At 36.4% G+C, this 21,103-nt stretch overlaps 1 protein-coding gene across 2 annotated transcripts in view; it reads left to right on the top strand.

Moving 5' to 3' along the window:
- The first annotated feature begins 338 nt into the window (after positions 1-338).
- The window catches only part of WASHC3 (WASH complex subunit 3), a 38,005-nt gene continuing 17,240 nt past the window's right edge, over positions 339-21,103 (top strand). Inside the window, exons 1-5 of one of the 2 annotated variants that reach the window (XM_016223218.2) lie at positions 339-478; positions 1,026-1,124; positions 8,200-8,265; positions 10,553-10,660; positions 14,772-14,879. In XM_016223218.2, the coding sequence (XP_016078704.1) occupies positions 428-478; positions 1,026-1,124; positions 8,200-8,265; positions 10,553-10,660; positions 14,772-14,879 (432 nt within the window). In that variant the 5' untranslated portion in view covers positions 339-427. Of the gene's footprint in view, positions 479-1,025; positions 1,125-8,199; positions 8,266-10,552; positions 10,661-14,768; positions 14,880-21,103 lie in introns of both variants that reach the window. The other variant, XM_016223217.2, reaches the window with a different exon arrangement.

Genomic DNA, 21,103 nt, shown 5'->3' with positions numbered 1-21,103 from the left:
TATCTGGTATTTAGTAGTAGGAAAATTTATTTATGTTTGATTAACAAATGACCTATTTGATTAACGATTGAGCTATCTATATAACAGACAGGACTAGGCAGAGATAACCTGAAACGGACGTAATTTTTTACTTTTCCTTTTTCCCACATTTTAAAGATTTTCTTGCTAGAACCGCAGGCTCGCTCCACCTCGCGCCCCCTAGTCTGACGCTACAACCTGGACCTGGAACTACCAGTCCCAGAATGCCACGCGGGGGGCGGGCTCTCCGAGAGCCGCACAGTGATTGGAGAACAAGTGCGTTTCCTTCCGGAAGGAAGGGCCGGAGAGGCGGGGAGTTTGGGAGACGCTCGAACCCTATCCCGGGGTTGGGTAGGCCACCTCGGGGAGGGTTTGTGGGTGACCCCCGGGTTCCCCGCCCGCTGAGGAGATGGATGAGGACGGGCTTCCTCTCATGGGGTCAGGCATAGACCTGACCAAGGTTTGTAGAAGGAGCTGGACTTCTGGTGACCTGGGAGGGGATGGTGAAGGGACGCCCGATGGCCAGGGGGACCCCGTCTCCCCAAGCCTTACCCTGTGCCTGACCTGGGCTTCTCTTCCGCCGGCTTCGGCTGGGAGAGCCCCACAGTTCACCTTAAAAGGGGGCCCCTCCGTGTCTGTCTAAGGGGTGAGCGTGCCTTCCGGGCCCTCGCCGCGGGTCCCGAGTCGGCCCGCTCCGGGACAACGCCCGGCGGCGTGGGCGTGGCCGGGCGCGACCCCCGCCCTTCCTCTTTGAGTCGGCCCCCAAGCTTTTTGAGTGTTTTTCTGTGCTGTCTTCACCGACAAGTTCGTGCTTGCGCCTCCAGAGCCCATTCTGAAACTTTTCTATAGCCCCTGTCATCTTCCGACGCCCCACCCCCACGGTTCAGGAAAACGAGGGCTCTTCGGGGGTCCTGTCCCAGCAGAACACTCGTTGTTGTTCGTACCAAAGGGATTGCACCGTGTACGTTCCTCCTGTACGGATCATGTATTTTTTTTACATAACACAGGTGCCAGCTATTCAACAGAAAAGAACGGTGGCATTTCTAAACCAGTTTGTGGTGCACACTGTACAGTTCCTCAACCGCTTCTCTACAGTTTGTGAGGAGGTAGGTCCTGTGATGCTGGCTTCATGAGCAGCCCAGAAATCACTGCACTTTTGAAGGCAGCAATCGAGTAAAACAAGAATTACAGTCGGTTCCCATACCGTGGCATCTCACTCAGCTATTATGTAAACAAACTTTAAATCCTCTTTGAGTCTGTTCCATTACTCCTGTACCCCACTTCTGCTGAAGTTTCTAGAGGCCTTTGTGAAATAGCTCAGTAAGGAATTCCAAAATATCACAGTCAAAGACATTTTTTATTTTCAAATCGGCTGTTTCTCTCTTACCCCAGAGACTAACATTTTTAGGTACACATTGTTTCAGTTTACATTAAAATTATTTTACATTCCTTGGTCCAAAAAAAAAAAAAGGTTAAGAAGGTAGCCTAGAAATATAACTTTGGCATCAAATATTATGGAAATAAAAACACTGTCTGCAAATAAATGACTTGTGAAGTCAGGATTAAGTACCCAATTAAGGATTAGGTGCCAGATCCAGGGATCCCTGTCTTAAGAAGTAAAGGCAAAAAAGAGAATGGGAAGAATCATGGGTTGAAATTGGGTGTAAGAAAGGAAGAAGGGGTCTGCCTGGCCAGTGTGGCTCAGTTGGTCAAGCGTCATCCCATGCACCAGGATGTCACCGGTTCAATTCCGGGTCAGGGCACATGCCTGAGTTTGGGCTTGATCCCTGATAGGGATGTGCAGGAGGCAGCTAATTGATGTTTCTCTCTCATCAATGTTTCTATCTTTCTCTGCCTCTCCCTTCTTCTCTTTGAAATCAATAAAAACATGTAAAAAAAAGAGAAAGTAAAATTAGATAATTCACAGGTGAGCCAATTAAACAAACAGTATTCAGTTCCTTCTGTATTGTATTTAATATAAGGTATAGCCTTAGCAAGTGGAGTTTTTGTTGGGTGTGTTATTAGTAAAAATGAATGGGGACAGGAAAACTATTTTCACTTGTAGATTCCAACGGATGTTTTTGTCTAGTTATCGAAATCACTTCTGTCTTTTCTGTAAGACAAAAGGAAGTGAAATGATAATTGATAAAGAGACTCAGTTCAATATATTTTATCTAACTGGCCCAGAGACTCAATGCTTGCTTCCCAGAGTTTTATCTTGCTTCCCAGAGTTTTATCTTGTTATACTATATCCCACTACCTTCTAAGTGGGATATAGTATAACACTGACTGGTTAAAAGCAGTAAGCCAGGGAGTTAGTCCTTCACTTTTCATGTCAGGGAAGGGTGGAGAAGTATCTGGAGAGAGACTATTCCAGGATTGTTAGCAGAGAGGAGCAAATACTCCACCCCCAGTTAAATATTTCTCATCACCAGTTAATAAAATAAAAAACAACAACAAACAGCAAACACACCTATGAAAGCGACTTGATTGAGCTGCTCTGGGCCACAGATAGCCCCTCACCTTTGTAGTGCCTGACAGTTTTCACTGTCCGAGGAGTGAGTGCTATTTACAGTAACCGTCTCTTGTTTATTGATTGCTTATGAATTATCAAAGCCTCAGGACTATTTTATTTCCTTCTGTTCCTCTCTGAACTGCCCCTCAGCTGTTTTGACTGTTTCAGTATTCCCTAGTTCTTCCTTAAACTCTAGACACACAAACTGGACCAAAAAGTCATGATGTTTAAATGTTGTTTATTGCCTGTTTTTCCTTAATGGATGATAATCTAAGTTGACAGTAACTCATTTTGTACAATCCATATTTCAGCAGTTTGGATATAGCTGCGGGCTGTTTGCTCGGTATGATGACAGTAATTAATATTGTGTGCTTATTTTGCGTTAGGCATTATATTAAGTGCTTTACATGTACTTAATTGTCAGAGCCCAGCGTTTTGAGAGAGATCCAGTTTTCTCTCTTTTAGAAATACAGAAACCAAGATGTGGAAAGGTTTAAATCATTTGCTTAGTCATCCATTCACTCATTCAACTTACATTTGAGTGCATAATATTTATAGCTGCAGTAGCTGCTCTAATTTTCTCACACACGGCTAGAAAGTAGCAGAGCTGGGATTCCAACTCTAATCTGTTAACTGGAAAAAGCAAAAATGTCTCAGTATTCTGTTATATTGCACCTTCTGGCCTGAATGAGAGATATGTTGACATCATTTCCAAGTGAGAGACTATGGTCTCTCTTTATAGGTATTTCAAAATTTATTTTTTAGATTTGTATTATCTTCTCTGCTATGCCATGTCCATTTGATGAAATGTCTTTAATAAATGTAATATATGTATTTAAACATAAAGTGCCATTTTCTCCCACATTAAGATTAATCTGGTTTTTCGAAATGTGTTGTAAATTGTTGATAGCACCTACTAGGTCTGTAGTCCTTGTTTAGTTAAAGTCTTAAACAGGAACCAAACAACTGTTTCCCTTCACAAAATATGAACCTCAGCTGTTATTTTTTTAACTGGAAGTGAACTGGGAGAGAGAGGAAAACCTGTACTTTTTCTTGCTGCTGCTGTGTGTGTTTTTTTTTCACATAATCTGGTTTGAACTAAACTGTAATAACTTCAGTCACTGCTAAACTCAACTTGAATTAAATTTCCAAGAAATTGTTGGGGCTCTCTTCGGCACTAATACTAGTTTTTAGAATTCTCTAATAAAGAGAAAAGTGAAGAACTTGACTTTTTAAAAGCTTTCTGGATACCAGGCTACTTTGTAACTCTAATGATTGGAACCAGGGCAGGAGCGAAGTTAGAAGATGGAGAAAGGAAAGTTGAATCCGACCCAAGTTACAGAGTTACTTAGGGTCATCTCTTCTTCCTTCACAAATCCCCAGTAAGCATTTCTATCCTGGCCCTAATCAGCAGAATCACATTGAGACTGCAAATTTAAATGGGGGAAGGGGGCGCAATGCAAGTTCTATGCATATTGCAGATAAAACTCAGCAGAAATTTAACCTGATGGTGAATTTGAAAGTCAAAGGTACTCTATAAACAGTTCAGTCAGATGTATTATTTTGACTCAGACTTGTAACATGCCTAGAATACTGAGTTTTTAATCCTTTTTTAAATATTCTAAAACACTTCAGTATAGGCAGAAGTGCTGAGAATTCTCACGTAATCTAAAGCCCTTTACAGTGCTTATCTTCTACATCCAATTTTAAGCCTACCATTAGACTGAATCTTCAAATAATGTTTTGCTTAAAACCCTATTTAGTGCTACACTTTTACTACTTTTACAACGCTTGGACAACTTTTACAAATTCTAGGCTTATGTGTCAGATGAAGCTTAATAAAACAAGCAATTGTTTTTCTTTCTGGCTTCTAGGACATGTACAATCCAGTGTGATATATACCAAGAGATCCATTATTTTATTTATTTTTAAATCCTCACTCAAGGATATTTTTTCTATTGATTTTCAGAAAGAGTGGAAGGGGGAGAGAGAGAAAGAGAGAGAAACATCAATGTGAGAGAGACACGTCGACTGGTTGCTTCCCACACGCACCCCAACCAGGGCTAGGGATCGAACCTGCAACCCAGATACATGCTCTTCACCGGGAATCCAACCCGGGACCCTTTGAGGGCCAACCCTCTAACCACTTAACCACACTGGCCGGGGCGTGGAGACATTTTAAATAAAAAAAGGATGACTTGAACACAAACGCTGAGATACCATGACAGTCAATTTGATTAGCCAGAAGGCCACTAATTAACTAACGGGCAGGTAGCAAGCATATCCAGCATGGATACCCTGGGCAAAGGGATTATTCATATCCTGGGAAGGACAGCCCAAGATTTCATCACACTACTCAGAACAGTGTGCAATTTAAAACATATGAATTGTTTGTTTCTAGAATTTTACATTTAATATTTTTGGATCATGGTTGACCACAGGTAACTAAAACCTCAGATAAGGGGAGACTACTGTAGTTCACAATTATGGTTATTAGATTAGATATCAAGGATATTTAAATAAATTATTACAAATTAAAATATATTGATGTTTAGATCAGTGTCTTTCATGTCTTGCATGAATAAGTCATTCATATAATCTTGTTTTATTTTTTTAAAAGGTGATTTCATTTTGGTGAGGTTTTGATAAAGTAGATGAGAGTAGGTAAAATGAGTGCCAAAGCCAAAGGTTGACATACCACACAAATTCTGCATCCAAAAAACAATTAAGAATTATTGCTCTAGCAAGTCCAGCCATCCCTCAGTATGCACGGGGGAGTGGTTTCAGGACCTGCACAGACACCAATATCTGGGGATGCTCAAGACCCTTATTAAAGTGGTGTTGTATATACATATAACCACACATTCTCCTGTATACTTTTTTTTTTTAAACTTTTGTGTGTGTGTTTTTAAATCCTCACTCAAGGATATGGTTTTTTTATTGATTTGAGAGAGAGAGAGAGAGAGAGAGAGACATTGATGTGAGAGAGAAACATCGGTGGGTTGCCTCTCATCCACACCCTGACGGGGGATTGAACTGGGAACCTACACATGTCCCCTGACCAGGAATTGAACCTGCAACCTCTTTGGTGTACAGGGCAATGCTCCAACAAACTGAGCCCACCAGCTGGGGCATCCTGTATACTTTAAATCATCTCTAGATTACTTAAAATCCCTAATACAATGTAAATACTATGTAAATAGTTGTTATACTGTATTGTTTAGGAAATAATGACAAGAAAAGAAAGTCAGTACATATTTAGTACAGACACAACCATTGTAGTCCTAACTCCTTAGTAAACATCAGCAACAGCATAACTTTCTTTCCTTAATATTTTTGATTTACAGTTTGAATCCGAGCATGCAGAACCTGCAGATATGGAGGACCAGCTGTATAACATTTTTGTCCGAGCCTCTATAATCTTCCTTATCAACACGTAATTTTCAAAAAAAAATTTTCATTCTTATTTTCTATTTACTAAGACTTGTATTTCAATCCTTAGCCTATCCTGTATGAATCACTGACTACTCATTGAAGGACAATTTAGTTTTATGACCTAACCCTGAAAAAAATTTAATACCAGTTTTTAAATATGAATCATTGAGTACTCATTGAAGGACAGTTTAGTTTTATGAACTAACTCTGAAAAAAATTTAATACCAATTTTTAAATAATTCCAGATAAACAGCATCTGTTTTAGGAAATTTGATTCCCAGTGTGTAGCACAGTGGCATCTTTGTCTTAGTAAGAAAAGGATTGATTATTTATTAGCTTTGAATAACGAAAAAGTCTATGAAATACTCGGTAATTTCCATCGCTTTTAAATTTATAAGCTTTATTTATTAGAGTAGTTTTAGGTTCACAGCAACACTGAGCAGAAAGCACTGAGTTCCCATATACTCACTGACCCCTGGCCTCTGCACTGTCTTTCCTACTATCAACATCCCCCACCAGTAGGGTACATTTGTTTAAATCAGTGTTACCATCTACACTGACACATCATCACCTATGGCATCATGTTTTAACAGCGTAAAATTCTTTCAAAACAATGTAAAATTCTTTCAAAAATAGTATCTGGAGTTGCAGTATTTAAGTTCAGATTATTTTACTTGTTTGAAGACTGTTCTCAGCTTGAAAATTGTCCTACTAATAGTTCCTACTTCATACATCTGGTGTGAGATTTCAAATGATATGTAAAGTAAATGCTCGAATGTTTACAATGATGATTATTGCTTAAAATACATACTTATATAAAATATTAAAACATAAATATTAATTTTTGATTCATCTTTTTTATTTCATTTACTTTCATAATTCAGAAATTATTCAGTTTACAAATTAATTTGCTGTAGGATTTCTGTAATTAGTAATTCATTAGATTGACCAAGATTTAATTTTCATGATTTTCATGAAAACACCTAAAATTTGGAGAGGAATTCATTCGTCTAATATGTTATAAACCTATATTACATTTATTCATAAAAGCCTCCTGTGAACAAATCCATAAAAAAAAGTGAAACTTAGCTTTAAATGCCATTAAATCTAGATTCTGATGTTTTATTTCTAAGTTATATCTTTGTAGATATCAAGATGCTCATCTTTAAGTGTCTGTGAAGAAGCACTAATTGCTCTGGTGGCTTTTAGTTTTTTCTTTCTAAATGTGGGCAAAATAACCATTTCTTGGGGTGTTAAAATCTGCTTATGAGTTAGTCAGGATCTTGATAATATTTCAGAAAGCAGTCAAAATGCTGCATATCATCCATCTAGTAACCTGGTCAACTGCTCTTGCACTGTGTCACTAAATATAATAATGTTTAGGAATCGAGTGTTTTAAATAAAGTTCTTATGGATCATATTTTATGATGTTACTTTTGTGTGGTAATAGATGATAGATTAGATAGATGATGATGATGATGATGATGATAGATAGATAGATAGATAGATAGATAGATAGATAGATAGATAGATAGATAGATAGATAATTTAATTGTATAGAGTAACTAGAGCACAGTAAGCCCTTGGTTCTAGTTTATCTGGGATTTTGATGGTAGATTGATTCTTTTTGCTTTTTTAGAACTCTGATTTTCTTCCTTGTTTTAATTATTTCCAACATAAACTGCTTACTTTTCAACTTCATCTCCTTTTACTTTTCAAACTTGAAAAGTTTGAATTTAGGACTAATTGTATATACTTACATGTCTAATTAATTTATAAAGGCAGATACTGTTCCAGGCTGTCTTGTGTTAATTTTTATTCTTGTTTTCTGTGAAGAATTTTTTCATACATCAACTGATAATTATTAGGCTCCTATTAAGTATCAAGTACTGTTCTGGGCACTAGGGGTATAGCACTGAAGAAAAACTCTGTCCTGGGAGGAGTTTACATTCTGATCCCAATATTGATTGTGGCTCTGATAATGAGTTTGATAAGGTTGATAGTGTAACTTCTTATCTGTGAAACAGTTTTATAAAATAACTGAAGCATGCTAATGAAAATAGTACAATACTTTAGTTCCTATTCCTACTCATGTAAATACAAGAGTAGTACATTAGAAAATGACAAATACTTAAACCATAGTTTTTATTATTTTCAAATCTACCCTTCGTTTTTTTTACAGCTTATTTTAATCAGACTTTATTCATTTGTTTCTAATCTTTCTTTTCCAGAAACTGGCAGACCTTTCTCTTCGTATCCAACAAATTGAAACAACTCTCAATATTTTAGATGCAAAGGTTTGTATTTCTGAATTATTTATAGTATAAATTTTGCTGTATTCTTAGCAACTTTCTCAGTTATACTTAACTTTAATTGCATTTGGGAATGAATTAAACTTATCTCTTGCATCCTGAGGTGATACAGTATTTTTTATTAAATTTATTGTAATTAAAAAAAGAAAAGATACTCATTATGAACCTGACTCTATTTAAATATACACATGGATTGAAATTTCTTTCATTATACTAGTCAAAACCATAATGTAACATGTTAACAAACTGAGCTATTACATAGTTTGCTTCATTTGATGAAGAATTTTCAGTTATCTTAATAGAAATCATTTGATAACACAGTGATAATTATATAAAACTTGAGATGTCTTCAGAGCAAAATTTGGAGAAAATATCAGCTATTTTCTGTTTGCAAATATATTAAATACTAATGAAGAATATGCATTTTGATGTCAGAAATTACAAAAGGTAACTAGCAAAAACAGAAGGGTGTTTTGATTTGAAAGCTTGTAGATCTTGTGTTTATAAAGTAATGGAAACACTAGTATATTTTTGTGACTTGTCCTTTTGTCAAAAAACTCTGAAAAAAAATGTTAAATATTTATGAGGAGGAAGTGACTAATAATATCTTTAGCATAAGGATCCAGATGTCTAATTTGTACTTTCTACATCTTCAGATAGACTTCAACCACTGTATTTCTCTCAGAACATTTCTTTGGCTTGGAAAGTTTAGGATACCTGGCCTTGAACATGTTCAAGAAATTCTAGCAGCGATACCCACTTGAAACTATTTGGGCCATAGCCACTTTGCTAAGTACTGTCATCAGTCAACAGTTCTCAATGAATGCCACTGCTTCAGATCTTATTACTATTGGTTTTTTCATTATTCTTTATTATGGTTATGTGTCTTGTTTTAATGTTTGGGGAATTCCTGAGTTAGAATCCAAGGTCATGAGTTAAGTTACTATATGGACAAGTTAACCTTAATTATTTCCATGGTCATGGGTTAATCTCCGAAACTAGCCAAACATCTGACAAATGTATATCATTGATATCAAGACGAAATCAGAAAAGAGGGTTTGCATGGATCGTGCAACTCCAACATGACATGCTCAACCACTGACAGCATATCCATCTTTTATGCATGAAGAAGAACACATTTTAGTAACATTCAGTGATAAATGTTTAAAGAAGGAAAAAAAGAGTGAGCTGTGTCAGACATTAAAATGTGATGACAAGAGTTTTGTCAGCCCTGGCCGGGTAGCTCAGTTGGTTAGTGTTGTCTCTATAGGCCTAGGTTGCAGATTCAATCCCAATCAGGGCACATACAAGAATCAGCCAATGAATGCGTAAATAAATGGAACAACAAATCTCTCTCTCTCTCTCTCTCTCTCTCTCTCTCTCTCTCTCTCACACACACACACACACACACACACACACAGAAATCAATAAATTTTTTTAAAAAACACAGTATGTCTTGGTAGTCTTTAAAAACTAAATATCTTTTAAGAAAGACTTATCATTTCTCAAATAATTGATACTTAAAATGTGCTACAAAGCACTTTTTTACAAAGTATGTTTAGTAATAATCTTTTTACAACATCTTTGTGAGGTAAATTTTTTCATCCCCACTCTACAGGTGAGAAATTGAGGCCTATGGAGATTTATACAAGGTCACATGGCTTGTGACATAAACCCAGGCACTTTGACTCCAAAGCCCATTGCTCTTATTCCTTCACTAGGCTTTCTTATATTTTCAAAGCAATTCCTGGGAACAGAATAGTTGCAAGCTAAATTAGATTTGTAAGAAATTGTTAAAAAATATTTTATTTGTGAATGCCTTTTCCCTTTTAAATAGTCTATGGCATGGAGAATTTCAAACACCAAAAATAAGATTTTATTATTTTTTTTATTTGTTCATTTATTTTTATCCTCACCTGAGGATATTTTTTCCATTGTTTTTCAGAGAGAGTGGAAGGGAGAGCAAGAGAGAGAAACATCAATGTGAGAGAGACACATGGATTGGTTGCCTCCTTCCTGCACACAACCTGACTGGGGCCAGGGATTGAGCCTGCAACCGAGGTATGTGCCATTGGCCGGAATTGAACCCAAGACCCTTCAGTCCATAGGCCAGTGCTCTAACCACTGAACAAAACTGACTAGGGCCAAAAATGAGATTTTATTAACTTGTTTCTATGGGCTTAAAAACATACGAGAGCTATTTAAAACACATACCTAATGTTTAAGCACCTTCTATTATCCTCATATACCAACATTAATTTTCCTTTCTCAGTTGTCATCTATCCCAGGCCTAGATGATGTCACAGTTGAAGGATCTCCTGTAAGTGCCACTGGTATCACAAACAAATCACATTCTGAAGCCACTTCAGAGCAATCACAGGTGAGTATTTAACTTCCAAGAACATAAGCAGATCTTCTGGTTGAACCAGGTAGACACAAGCAGCAGACTTGATGTAAGAACTTTAAAAATGTAAAACTTTGAATAGTAATATTTTAAAGACTTAAGATCAAAAATGAAGTTTGGAAAAAAAATTAGCTGTTTTGTTTTGTGATTTTGAAGGGCTTCCTGAAGTTTATATTTTCTTTGCTCTATACAGGACTAGGTAAAATCTCAAATATAGTTATTTTCTTCAAGTTCACTATGGAAATGTTTTTCTAAGTTCTTTAAAGAAATGCACTCTTTAAATGTTTTATGATAAAAACTTTCAAACATACACAAAAATAGAATAGTATGGTGAATATCCAAATGTCCATTATCCGATTCACTAGTGTAGATTTCGTGGCCATTGCCTTCCTCTTTTTTATCACTTGCTGTAGTGAATCCAAGCATCCTGCCATTTCACCCTGTATAATTCCTGGAGCATCTCTGTAAAGTTCTGACATCTTGCATAACCACAATGCCTTTATCATACCGAATATAACTGATGGTAATTCCCTGGTATTATCTAACCTCTTATACTCAGTGTGCTCTGTGAACCAGCAGCACGGCCATCACCTGAGAGCTTGTTAGAAATCTCCAGCTCCACCCAGACTTACTGAATCAGAATTTACATTTTAACAAGATCCCTAGGTGGTTTGTGGTTCCTTAAAATTTGAGAGATACTGATCTAAGAAATACCAACTGTCTAAAAAGTGTTTTGGCATTTGATTTGTTCAAATCTGCAACCTAGTAAGGGTCACACTTTATATTTGGTGTTTATGCCTTAATGTCCATGTATTCTCTGTATAAGTTTAAATTTCATGTTACTTTTTATTTTAAGAAGTAAAAGTTGATTGAGAATAATCTTTAGTGCATCTCAATGAAGTATTAAAATTCCAAATAAAATCATGGTGGTCTATCAAGTAATACTGAACAAGTATACTCCCTATCTCTATGGAATTCTACATTTGTACCTGGAGGTACTTTTCACAGGATTTTTTTAGATCATTATTTTGTTGACCATGATGATAATGACTAACATATAAAGGATGCCAAGCATACTTCTAAGTGCTTTCCATAAATTAATTCATTTAATCCTCATAACAGCCCTACAAAGTAAATACTATATGATCATTTCTACTTTACAGATGTGTCAGATAAGGTACACAGAGGATGAGTAATTTGCTAAGGGTCAAACAAAAAGTGTAAAAGCTGGAATTTTAACCCAGGCAATCTGGTGCCAAAAGTCCTGGCTCTTACTTGCTATACTGCACTGCCTCTAGCACCTATATTGAATTCATCACACTTATTGAGCCCATGCGGTATGAGGCACTGTAGGAGGAGCCATATATTTATAGATTTCTGGAATGAATTAGATAACCATTTACTTAACAATTCGATTATTTAACATCCATTGAATTAATATTGGAAATTCCATTATGATGGCCATTAGAATATATATTTTTGGGTGTCCCAAAAAGAAATTATACACACTGTAACAGCCGTTGGCTCAATTTTGAAATGAAATGTATTTTAATAAACACTGCCTTTATAATTATTCAAAGTGTGTGTATACATTTTGGGCAGGACACCCTATATGATATATAAGAGGAAATGCAGGTGTTTAACTTTACAAGATTCTTTCAGTTAAATATGAACCACCCTTTTCCTCAAACAAGATGTGTAAAAAATATTAAGAAAGTGTTTCCACTCTACCTAGTAGAGTGGATACTAGCTGTCATAAGTGGTATCTGTATAACTGAATATTAATTTTCCAGGTGTTATTATGAATGCCATCTATAATATGTCTTTTAAAACTTATGTAGTTGTATTTGTCCTGCCTATTTAACATCTCAAAAAATTTATTATGAGTAATCACAGCAAAATTTTCTAAAATTCAGAATAACATGATATATCTCTGGCAATTTTATTTTTAAAATATATATTCATTTGGAGAATTTATGAAGTTTTGTTGGCTTCCTCAGTTTAAAAATTGTGGTAAAGTTGTGTATTGATTTGGTTAATAAAATAATTGTTTATCATGTTCTTAATATCAAATTATTTCTTCTCGATTGTTATTAATTTGTATAGTTTTGTAAAATATTTTGAATTAGACTTAAGAATTGTTAATACAGAATTTCCATTGGTATTACAGTCAACTCACTTATCAGATAAAAGGTAGTCATGCACTTTTTCTTAATTATCCATTCATTGCAGTCTCTGTATGAGCCAAAGATCGAAGGTTTGCATACTGATTTTTCTGCAACTTTAATTTTGTGGTTCAGATTTCATCATTACTCACAATAGAACATCCAGTTGTGCAGATTGAGAATAAAATGAAGGACAGTTGAGAGATGTGATAGAGGATTTATTGGGTCATTCAAATAGCAAAGGTGTAAGACCTGACATAATTAAACCTTGTTGAGGTCTTGATTATTAGGTGAAAGCTAACAGGTAAGTTTTGAGATCCGGAGGGCCTCTATGTAATTATCATTTAGTCTGTGTACTATTGTATGAGTTCGTCATTCATAATTTTTCATAATTTTTTAAAAGCATATTTGGGTCTTGTTTGAATTTTTTATTTAATTAAATCTTTAAACTTTGTGTATTTATTTACTTTACAGATGAATAAATACACACATGAATGCTCACTTTTTGGTGTACTTAATGGTGTCATAAAACAGTAGAAACCTGAAGAATTTTTGTATGTTTTATTTACTTCACAGTTTTTGACAGATTTAATTTATATTTGAGTTATGTGAGGAAAAACCTTACTATATAATTCACATTCATATTTTTAAAACTGAATATTTAAAGATATTTCTCTATTTGTCTACATTTCAGCATAGCTATGTAGACATAAAGTTGATTTCATCCTGTTAAGGAAATTCCTCTTAATGCTAATATACAGATAATGAATGAGAATTCATAAAAGTAAACTTATTCTAAATGTTCAGGTTGGGGGAAAAATCAAGAACTGTATAGAGACAGCCCTTGCTTTGCACTTAAGCAAGGGCAGCGCAGCAGTATGGACACAGTACTGCGACAATTGCCTATATGATGAAAGCATTTTTATCCTAGATCACTCCCCAGTGTTCTTCACTGTGAGTAGTGTCTAGCGTTTAATCTTAGCCACTCCGTGGAGAATGTTATCATTCACATTGCCGTCAGTAGCCAAAATATACAAAACCAGATAATTTTGTCTGAAAAATGGTTTTTTCTTCCATAAATTCTCTAGGCATTCCTCTCTGAGATAATAGAATAGCCATATCCACTTAGGAAAAGATTATTTATACTGAGGAGGGAGGGCTCTGGCTTCATGAGCATCCACTGCTAAATGTTATCCCTGTTAACCGGGGGCAAGATAATACTATCTACCTCAGAGATAGAAAAGCATACATCTGTCCTATGAAAATCATAATGAAGGAGCATTACTGCCTAGCTGCAGCAGGAGATGACCTGAAGATGACGAGAGGAGAAAGGAGGTGAATTGTGAAATGTTGAGATAAAAGAAAAACCAAGCGCGGAAGTCGGTCAGCAATAGTTGGAAGCCTCAGGCTGTCAGGGCTCCACAAGCACCCAACTCACACAGACCTGCCGGGCCCCAGACAGAATAATTACAGGAAAAGATTATTTGGTTAATGAGGAATTCAATTGTGTAGATGGTGGATACCTAGAAAATCAGTTCATTGCCCATTAGAGTGGAACAATAGACAAATAGAATAGTTTTATTAGCTTTATTAGAAGTTTTATTAAAATATTTCCACCTATAATTCATCTTTTTATCAGCACTTTGGGGACAAGTAATATTTTTAAATTCCATAAATACGTTTGCAATTTTAAGGGAAAATATAGTATTTTTAAGTGTAGTTCCTCTGGAATCATATTTAAATATTTGTAAATATTTGGAAGTATGTATCTTATAATTATTGGTATTTAAATTTAGAAATATGATTTTTTTTTCTGATATTGATTGCTTTAGAATTATAAAAAGAAACATCCCTTTTAAGTAGCATGATGGACCCCTTTTGTGAACTGTCTAAAGATTTACACGCAATACTCTCTACAGCAGAAAAGTTTACAAGACTCTGGACCACAGGAAAGTGAAGTAACAGCAGAAAATATCTTAACTGTAGCCAAGGACCCAAGATATGCCAGATATCTCAAAATGGTTCAAGTGGTAAGCTAATTTGATCTGTCTTCTCTGTCTAGCAGCCTCCTTTGAAATTCTTAACTCTGGAGGGTTTCATTGTTGCTTTTCAACCTGAACAACTGCTAAACCAAGTGACCAAGTTTTCTACTCTCTTGCTTACTTTTTTCCTATGTTCAGTTAATGCCCTGAAAAAAAGTAACCAAAAGTCATATCTCTCTAATTAAAATTAATCTCATACTTAAGACTAACAGTTTAATATAGATTTTTATATATATATTTGCTTTACACAAAGTTATTGCATATCGATAGAGGAATGAAAGTAGAGTATTCATACAGCTTTAGCTTAATTCCCATATGATAGCACAAATCTTTTTTTTTTTAATATTCTTATTCTGAATTTGATCTCTCAATGGTTTGGTTCATAGAAAAGAGCATAAATCTCTTTGCCATGTAAGGTGATGCTTTTAGTTTATTATATGATTTTAGAATTTATATTTTTCCTAGGAAATCATTACATGGAATGATAGTTTTATTTTGCTGTCTATGCTTTTTTTTTTATCACCAAAATAATTGAAAACATACAATGTCTGACAACCAGAAAGAGTGGATGGGCTCCTTTAGAAGCTGCTCACTCTGCCCCACCTCTGCTGGCCTCCTTGATGTTCCTTGAATAAATATATGGACAGCCTCCTCTCTCAAGGCCTTGGCATCAGCTGTTCTCTCTGCCTCAAACATTTGTTTCCCAGATATCTTCATGGTGTACTCCTTCACTTCCTTCAAATCTTTACTCACATATACCTTCTCTCTGGCCCCATTCCTTTTGCACCTTATCTGCTATATTTTTCTTCTTATAACCTTCCAATATTTAAAATACTACATATCCTACATACTGTGTTTGTGTATCTCTCTCTACTAGAATACAAGCTCCATGAGGGTAGAGGATTATTTTGGGTACTGCACTGTTCTCAGTCCCTAAAATACCTGACATCTAGTGTTTCCCAATGAATGAAAATGCCTATATTTTTCTCTAGGCCATTTTGCCTTTTGATGGGTGTTGGTGATAGATTTCTTTTTAACACTGCTCAGTGGTTTTTAGATTGACCAGCTTTGTTGAAATACAAGCTCTTGGCTCCTACTCTACTGAATTAAAATCTCTGAAGTTGGGACTTAAAGCTAGAGCATATGTATTTCCAAAAAAAGTTCTTCAGATTAGGAACTGTTTTAAAAAATGTCAACCTCTATTATGTCATTAAAAGAAGTTTTATTTAGAAACATTTAAGAATGAATAAATGATTATTAATTTTTTTAATTATGTAGAAGTACTTTAGCTTTAGCCCATTATTTTTGCTTGCTGTCACCAAGTAAGAGCAGAGGTTTAGTTTCTTCTTCCTCAGACTTTTCCTCTTTTTAGCCTACTTTTCCTGATCTCAGTCCATTGCCTCCCCTCTGCCTTTGGTACAGGCATTTCTGATTCCTCAACGTTTCCAGGGTTCTGGAAGTGGACTTGGCCTGTCTGTGCTAAGTCATCAATCATTCTTTTATCTGCTTTTAATTTCCATGTTATTGTGGTTCATATATGCCTCTGAGTCATTAAAATTTTAGTTTAGACCTTACTGTTTGGGGGTAATTTTCAAGAAGAAAGGGAGAGCAACATCTTTACACTGCCATCTTAAAACTGCAAGTTCATCCAAGTTAAATTTCATTTTACTGTTTTCAGTTTACTGTGCCAGCCTGGATCCCAGAATCTTATTACCCAACTTTTGTTTCCTACTGCTCCCTGTCCTGAATTCCATTCTTTGTACCAAACCACAGATCCTTCCCAGTATAAGCTCCATGCTCTCCCGCCTCTGGATGTAGATTCCCTTCTCTTAATTGCTGTGCGCCCCATTCTACTCATGTAACACGCTCCTGTGAGCACTTCCACTAACCCCCCAGATCCCAAACCCTGCAGCACATGCAGCGTAAGTGCTGTCCAGGTCGCTGGCCGGTCTGACCGCGCTGCCTGTGTCCTGTGTGAAGCCGGCTCCTCCATGCCGTGCTGGTGACTCTCCACGCACGCTGCCCTCCCACCGAAAGGGAGCCGTGGGAGGAGCGGAGCCCTGTTCCGTCTCTGCGTTCACCTCTGCACCACCGTGGCAGCGCCCAAGCGGCGTTCGCTGAGAGGGCTCCTCACCCGGCACATTAGCTCCCCTTTAAGGCCTCGTGCCAGCTGGAAATGCCCCATTTCTCCAGGTTATTCATCCAGATGTCTGTAGGACCAAACCCAGAGTAGACCAAGTAGTGGACCCCTCATGGGTAATGTGAATCTGCCAGCCGTCGCTCTGCTTGGCCACCTGTAGTTCCACCGGCTCTCCTGTCCCTAAGTAAGCCATGGGTGACCACTGAAACGTCGACGGGGGCAGGCTTCGCGTTGGACCATGTCCTGGTTGGTCTTTCCTGGGCATGGCCACTTATGTATCATCATTCAGTGCCGCCTCTTTGTCCAAATGTAAAGGTGACATAGTTGAGTCGGCTCCCTCAGTGCTTCATCTGTTCAAGGATAAAATTTTCAGATGTAGGCGTTTATCAGATACTCTCCTTTGGGCAAAACTAAGCGGCCATTATATCATGTCTGTATTTTATCTTTCCGCTTGTTTGCAACATGTTTCAGAAAACCTCCTCCAAATCCTGCACCTGGTCAGGTGGCCAAAAAGAATGCTCCACCTGGTAATACAACATCTGCCCTTTCTGAGCTCCATGTTCAAGAATCGCCATATATCTGGATGTGTATTGATTTATAGATATCTTTCTCCTTACACTGTAAAACACTGTAAGACATGTAAGACATGCCTTTCAAATGCCAGCTCCTATTCATTAATTTCAATCTACTAAGTGTTAACGATCCCTGATATTCACTGATTTCAAGATTTCGTGTTTCCTCTCTACAAATACACACACTTTTATTTTAGGCTATTGGATTTGTTTTCTATTTCTTCATCTCTCCTCTTAATAATTACCTGCTAGTTCTTCCACTGATTTTTTTCTCCTGTCATTAATTGAGGATTTTTTAAATTATTTTTTATTGAGGTATCATTGGTTAATAACATTATATAAATTTCAAGTATACGTTATTATTCAATATCTGTACTCTATTGCATGCTCACCCCTAAAGTCTAGTTTCCATTCATTACCATACATTCTTTTCCCTCCCCACACACCCCTTGCCTCTGGTAATCACCTTTCTATTGTCTGTATCTGTGAGTTTATTTCTGTTATGTCAGTTTATGTTACTTTTTTGTTTTATATTCCACATATAAGTGAAACCATACAGTTTTTGTACTTTTCCATTCGACTTATTTCACTTAGCATAATACCTCAAGATCTTTCCATGATGTTATAAATGGCAGTTTTCCTTTTTTATGACTGAGTAGTATTTCATTGTATGTATATATATATATATACCACATCTTTATCCATTCATCCATCGCTAGACACTTAGCTTGTTTTCATATGTTGGGCATTATAAATAATGCTGCAATGAACATAAGGGTACATATATATTTTTTTAATTAGTGTTTTTATATTCGTTTGGATAAATACCCAGAAAAGGAATTGCTGGATCATATGGTAGTTCTATTCTTAATTTTTTTGAGGAACCTCCATACTGTTTTTCATAGTGGCTGTACCAGCTTTCAATCCCACCAACAGTGTATGAGGGTTCTCTTTCTCAATATCTTCTTCAACACTTATTTCTTGTCTTTTTAATAATAGACATTCTAACAGGTGTGAGGCAATATCTCATTGTGTTTTTGATTTGCATTTCCCTAATAACTAATGATGTTGAACATTTTCTCATATGCCTGTTGGCCATCTGTATGTCTTTCTTGGAAAAATGTCTGTTCAGATTTTCTGCCCCGAGGGTTTTTTACCCTTTGATTTCAGTTTAAAGTCCCTTGATCATACCTGTGGGTTTTGCTAAGCATAACCTTTTTGGGTTCTTCTGAGTCACTTAGCACTTTTCCAGGAGTATAATTATTCTAGTATCATAAGTCATCACCAAAAATACTGTTCTTCAGCAGCATCTGCATAGCTAATAGTGTTTTCTATATCCATGTCTTCACAGAACTCTAGCTAGAACAGATGACAGTCTTACTCTACTTTAGAAAATACCTCACAGGAGAGTCATTAGAGACCCATTACAACCTATATCATTGAATCCTTCTATTTCTGCCACTGATATGGAAAGAATCTAGGTAGCTCTGTATGTGTATATTTCCAGATGGTGAAGTGCCTTCCTGTTTTCTCTATTAGTCTTCTAATTGGTTTTTCATTCCGCTAAGGTGATTCAGTTCCTTGAGTGTGACTGAGAACAAACAGGGCTCAAAGCATGTGGGTAGAAAGAAAAACAAATCTGAGTACTTCCTATGAGGAAGAAACTAATCCCAGTTCATTCCAGAGGGGTTTCATTACAAATTGCCTGATGAGTACTGGAAGATTGTAGATTTTTATTAAAATACCCAGTTTTGTCTGGCCGGGCATGGCTCAGCAGTTGAGCGTCAACCTAGGGTCCAGGAGGTCGCAGTTCAATTCCTGGTCAGGACACATGCCCGGGTTGCAGGCTCAGTCCCCAGCAGGGGGCGTGCAGGAGGCAGCCCATCAATGACTCTTTCATCGTCGATGTTCCTATCTCTCTCTCTTTTCCCTTCTCTCTGAAATCAATAAAGATATATTTTTAAAAATAATAAAAATTTTAAAAAATAAAATATCCAGTTTTTCTTGACCTCAGAAGGCAACTAAAGTTTCTCCAACCTGCCCACTACTCAAAATTTAGTTTTAGTTATTAACATAGAGAAAGACCATCATCTGCATAACTCATCAAAAAGCTATAGTTTGTCTATTGGTATGGTCTTGAGTAGTTTATCACCATTGTACACATTACTACATGTTAACAAAGCTGAGTTTAGAAGCCTACATTTTGGATAGGCTTCTATTAACAAAATTGCTTGTATTAACAAAAGGGAAGATAACATTAACTTGGTCTAAAACAAAACAAAACAAAAAAAACCTGTCTTTCTGGAAAAAAAAAAAAAAATCACTATATACCAACAGTTTAAAAAATCTATTCTAAGATCCCCAAAATAATATTTCTATACCTTAAAAAGGAAATTAACAGTGCCAGAAGTCCTTTCACCTCTTAAAGACAATAATAGGATCTCTTTCATTTGTAATATATTTTTATCATTTAAAAAATGAGTTTTTGCTCCATAACCAGGGTCTTACACCTATAATTCTGCTTAAGCTGAGTTTATCTTTTTCCAAAATGTGATATTCTTTTACTCAGCATCTTAATACTTACTAGGCCCTCAACCCCCTTGTGATCTTTCTTGCTTCCTTTCTGAATTATTGTTTAGAACCACCTTATTCTCTCTAGTAAGACAGAGAGTAGACATATGTTCCTCAAGCCATGTTAATTTGTCTGCTAATATAAGTTTGCTGACCACCCATGTAGTGGTAACTCCAGATAGGAAGTCCTACAAATTACAAATACAGATTTTTTCAAAAACTTCCAGGCTTCCTAAGTATCAATGAACTATCATATTTTTGGCTTTTTTCCTGAGCTGCCAAGAAATCTGCCTTTTCCTGCGACTCGCTATCTCCTGGAATATCCTACTTTTATATTTGCTTTGCCTCACTTGTCACAGAACCTGCAAACAGATTTTAGAGCCTAGGTTGTTAAAACTGCTTAATTAATACAAACTCCTTTGGACATAAGCCAGCAGAATTTTTCAAATGTCACAAGTACTAGTTCACAGAGAAAGAAGCAGTACCTCGTTTTTTGGTCTCCATTCCTTTTTCTGTCTCTCTTGGATTACTACCTTCTGTGTGATATGAGTGACTGCAGTTCCAGAAAGGAGTTGTTTTGTAAGACATCTGAATGCTAAAGAGTACACCCAGATCTGTACTCTGTGCCCCTAGGACGCAACATGATACAGTTTCTGAGCTTTGTCACACAATCCTGTGTGACCATGTGCAGGTCATGTCACCTTTTAAGGCTTCAGTTTCTTCATACAGAAAATGAAATCTGGAGTTCTCTCTAGATTTATGATCTGTTTAATTGATCCCCAGGTTTGGGCCTCATTATTAACGAATGTTCCTGGAACACCTGCTGGCATTTTCTGATTTTTTTTTTTCTCCTTTTTAAGCAACTTTTACACAAGATTTTTGAGTGAGTAATACTGTTGTGTTCCAAATGTAGCAGATAATTGATTTAA

This window comes from Miniopterus natalensis, chromosome 2 (assembly GCF_054644295.1).
Source record: "Miniopterus natalensis isolate mMinNat1 chromosome 2, mMinNat1.hap1, whole genome shotgun sequence".
NCBI classification, from domain to species: domain Eukaryota; kingdom Metazoa; phylum Chordata; class Mammalia; order Chiroptera; family Miniopteridae; genus Miniopterus; species Miniopterus natalensis.
The sequence above is the reverse complement of the archived record's forward strand: the minus strand, read 5'-3'. Positions and strand labels throughout refer to the sequence as shown.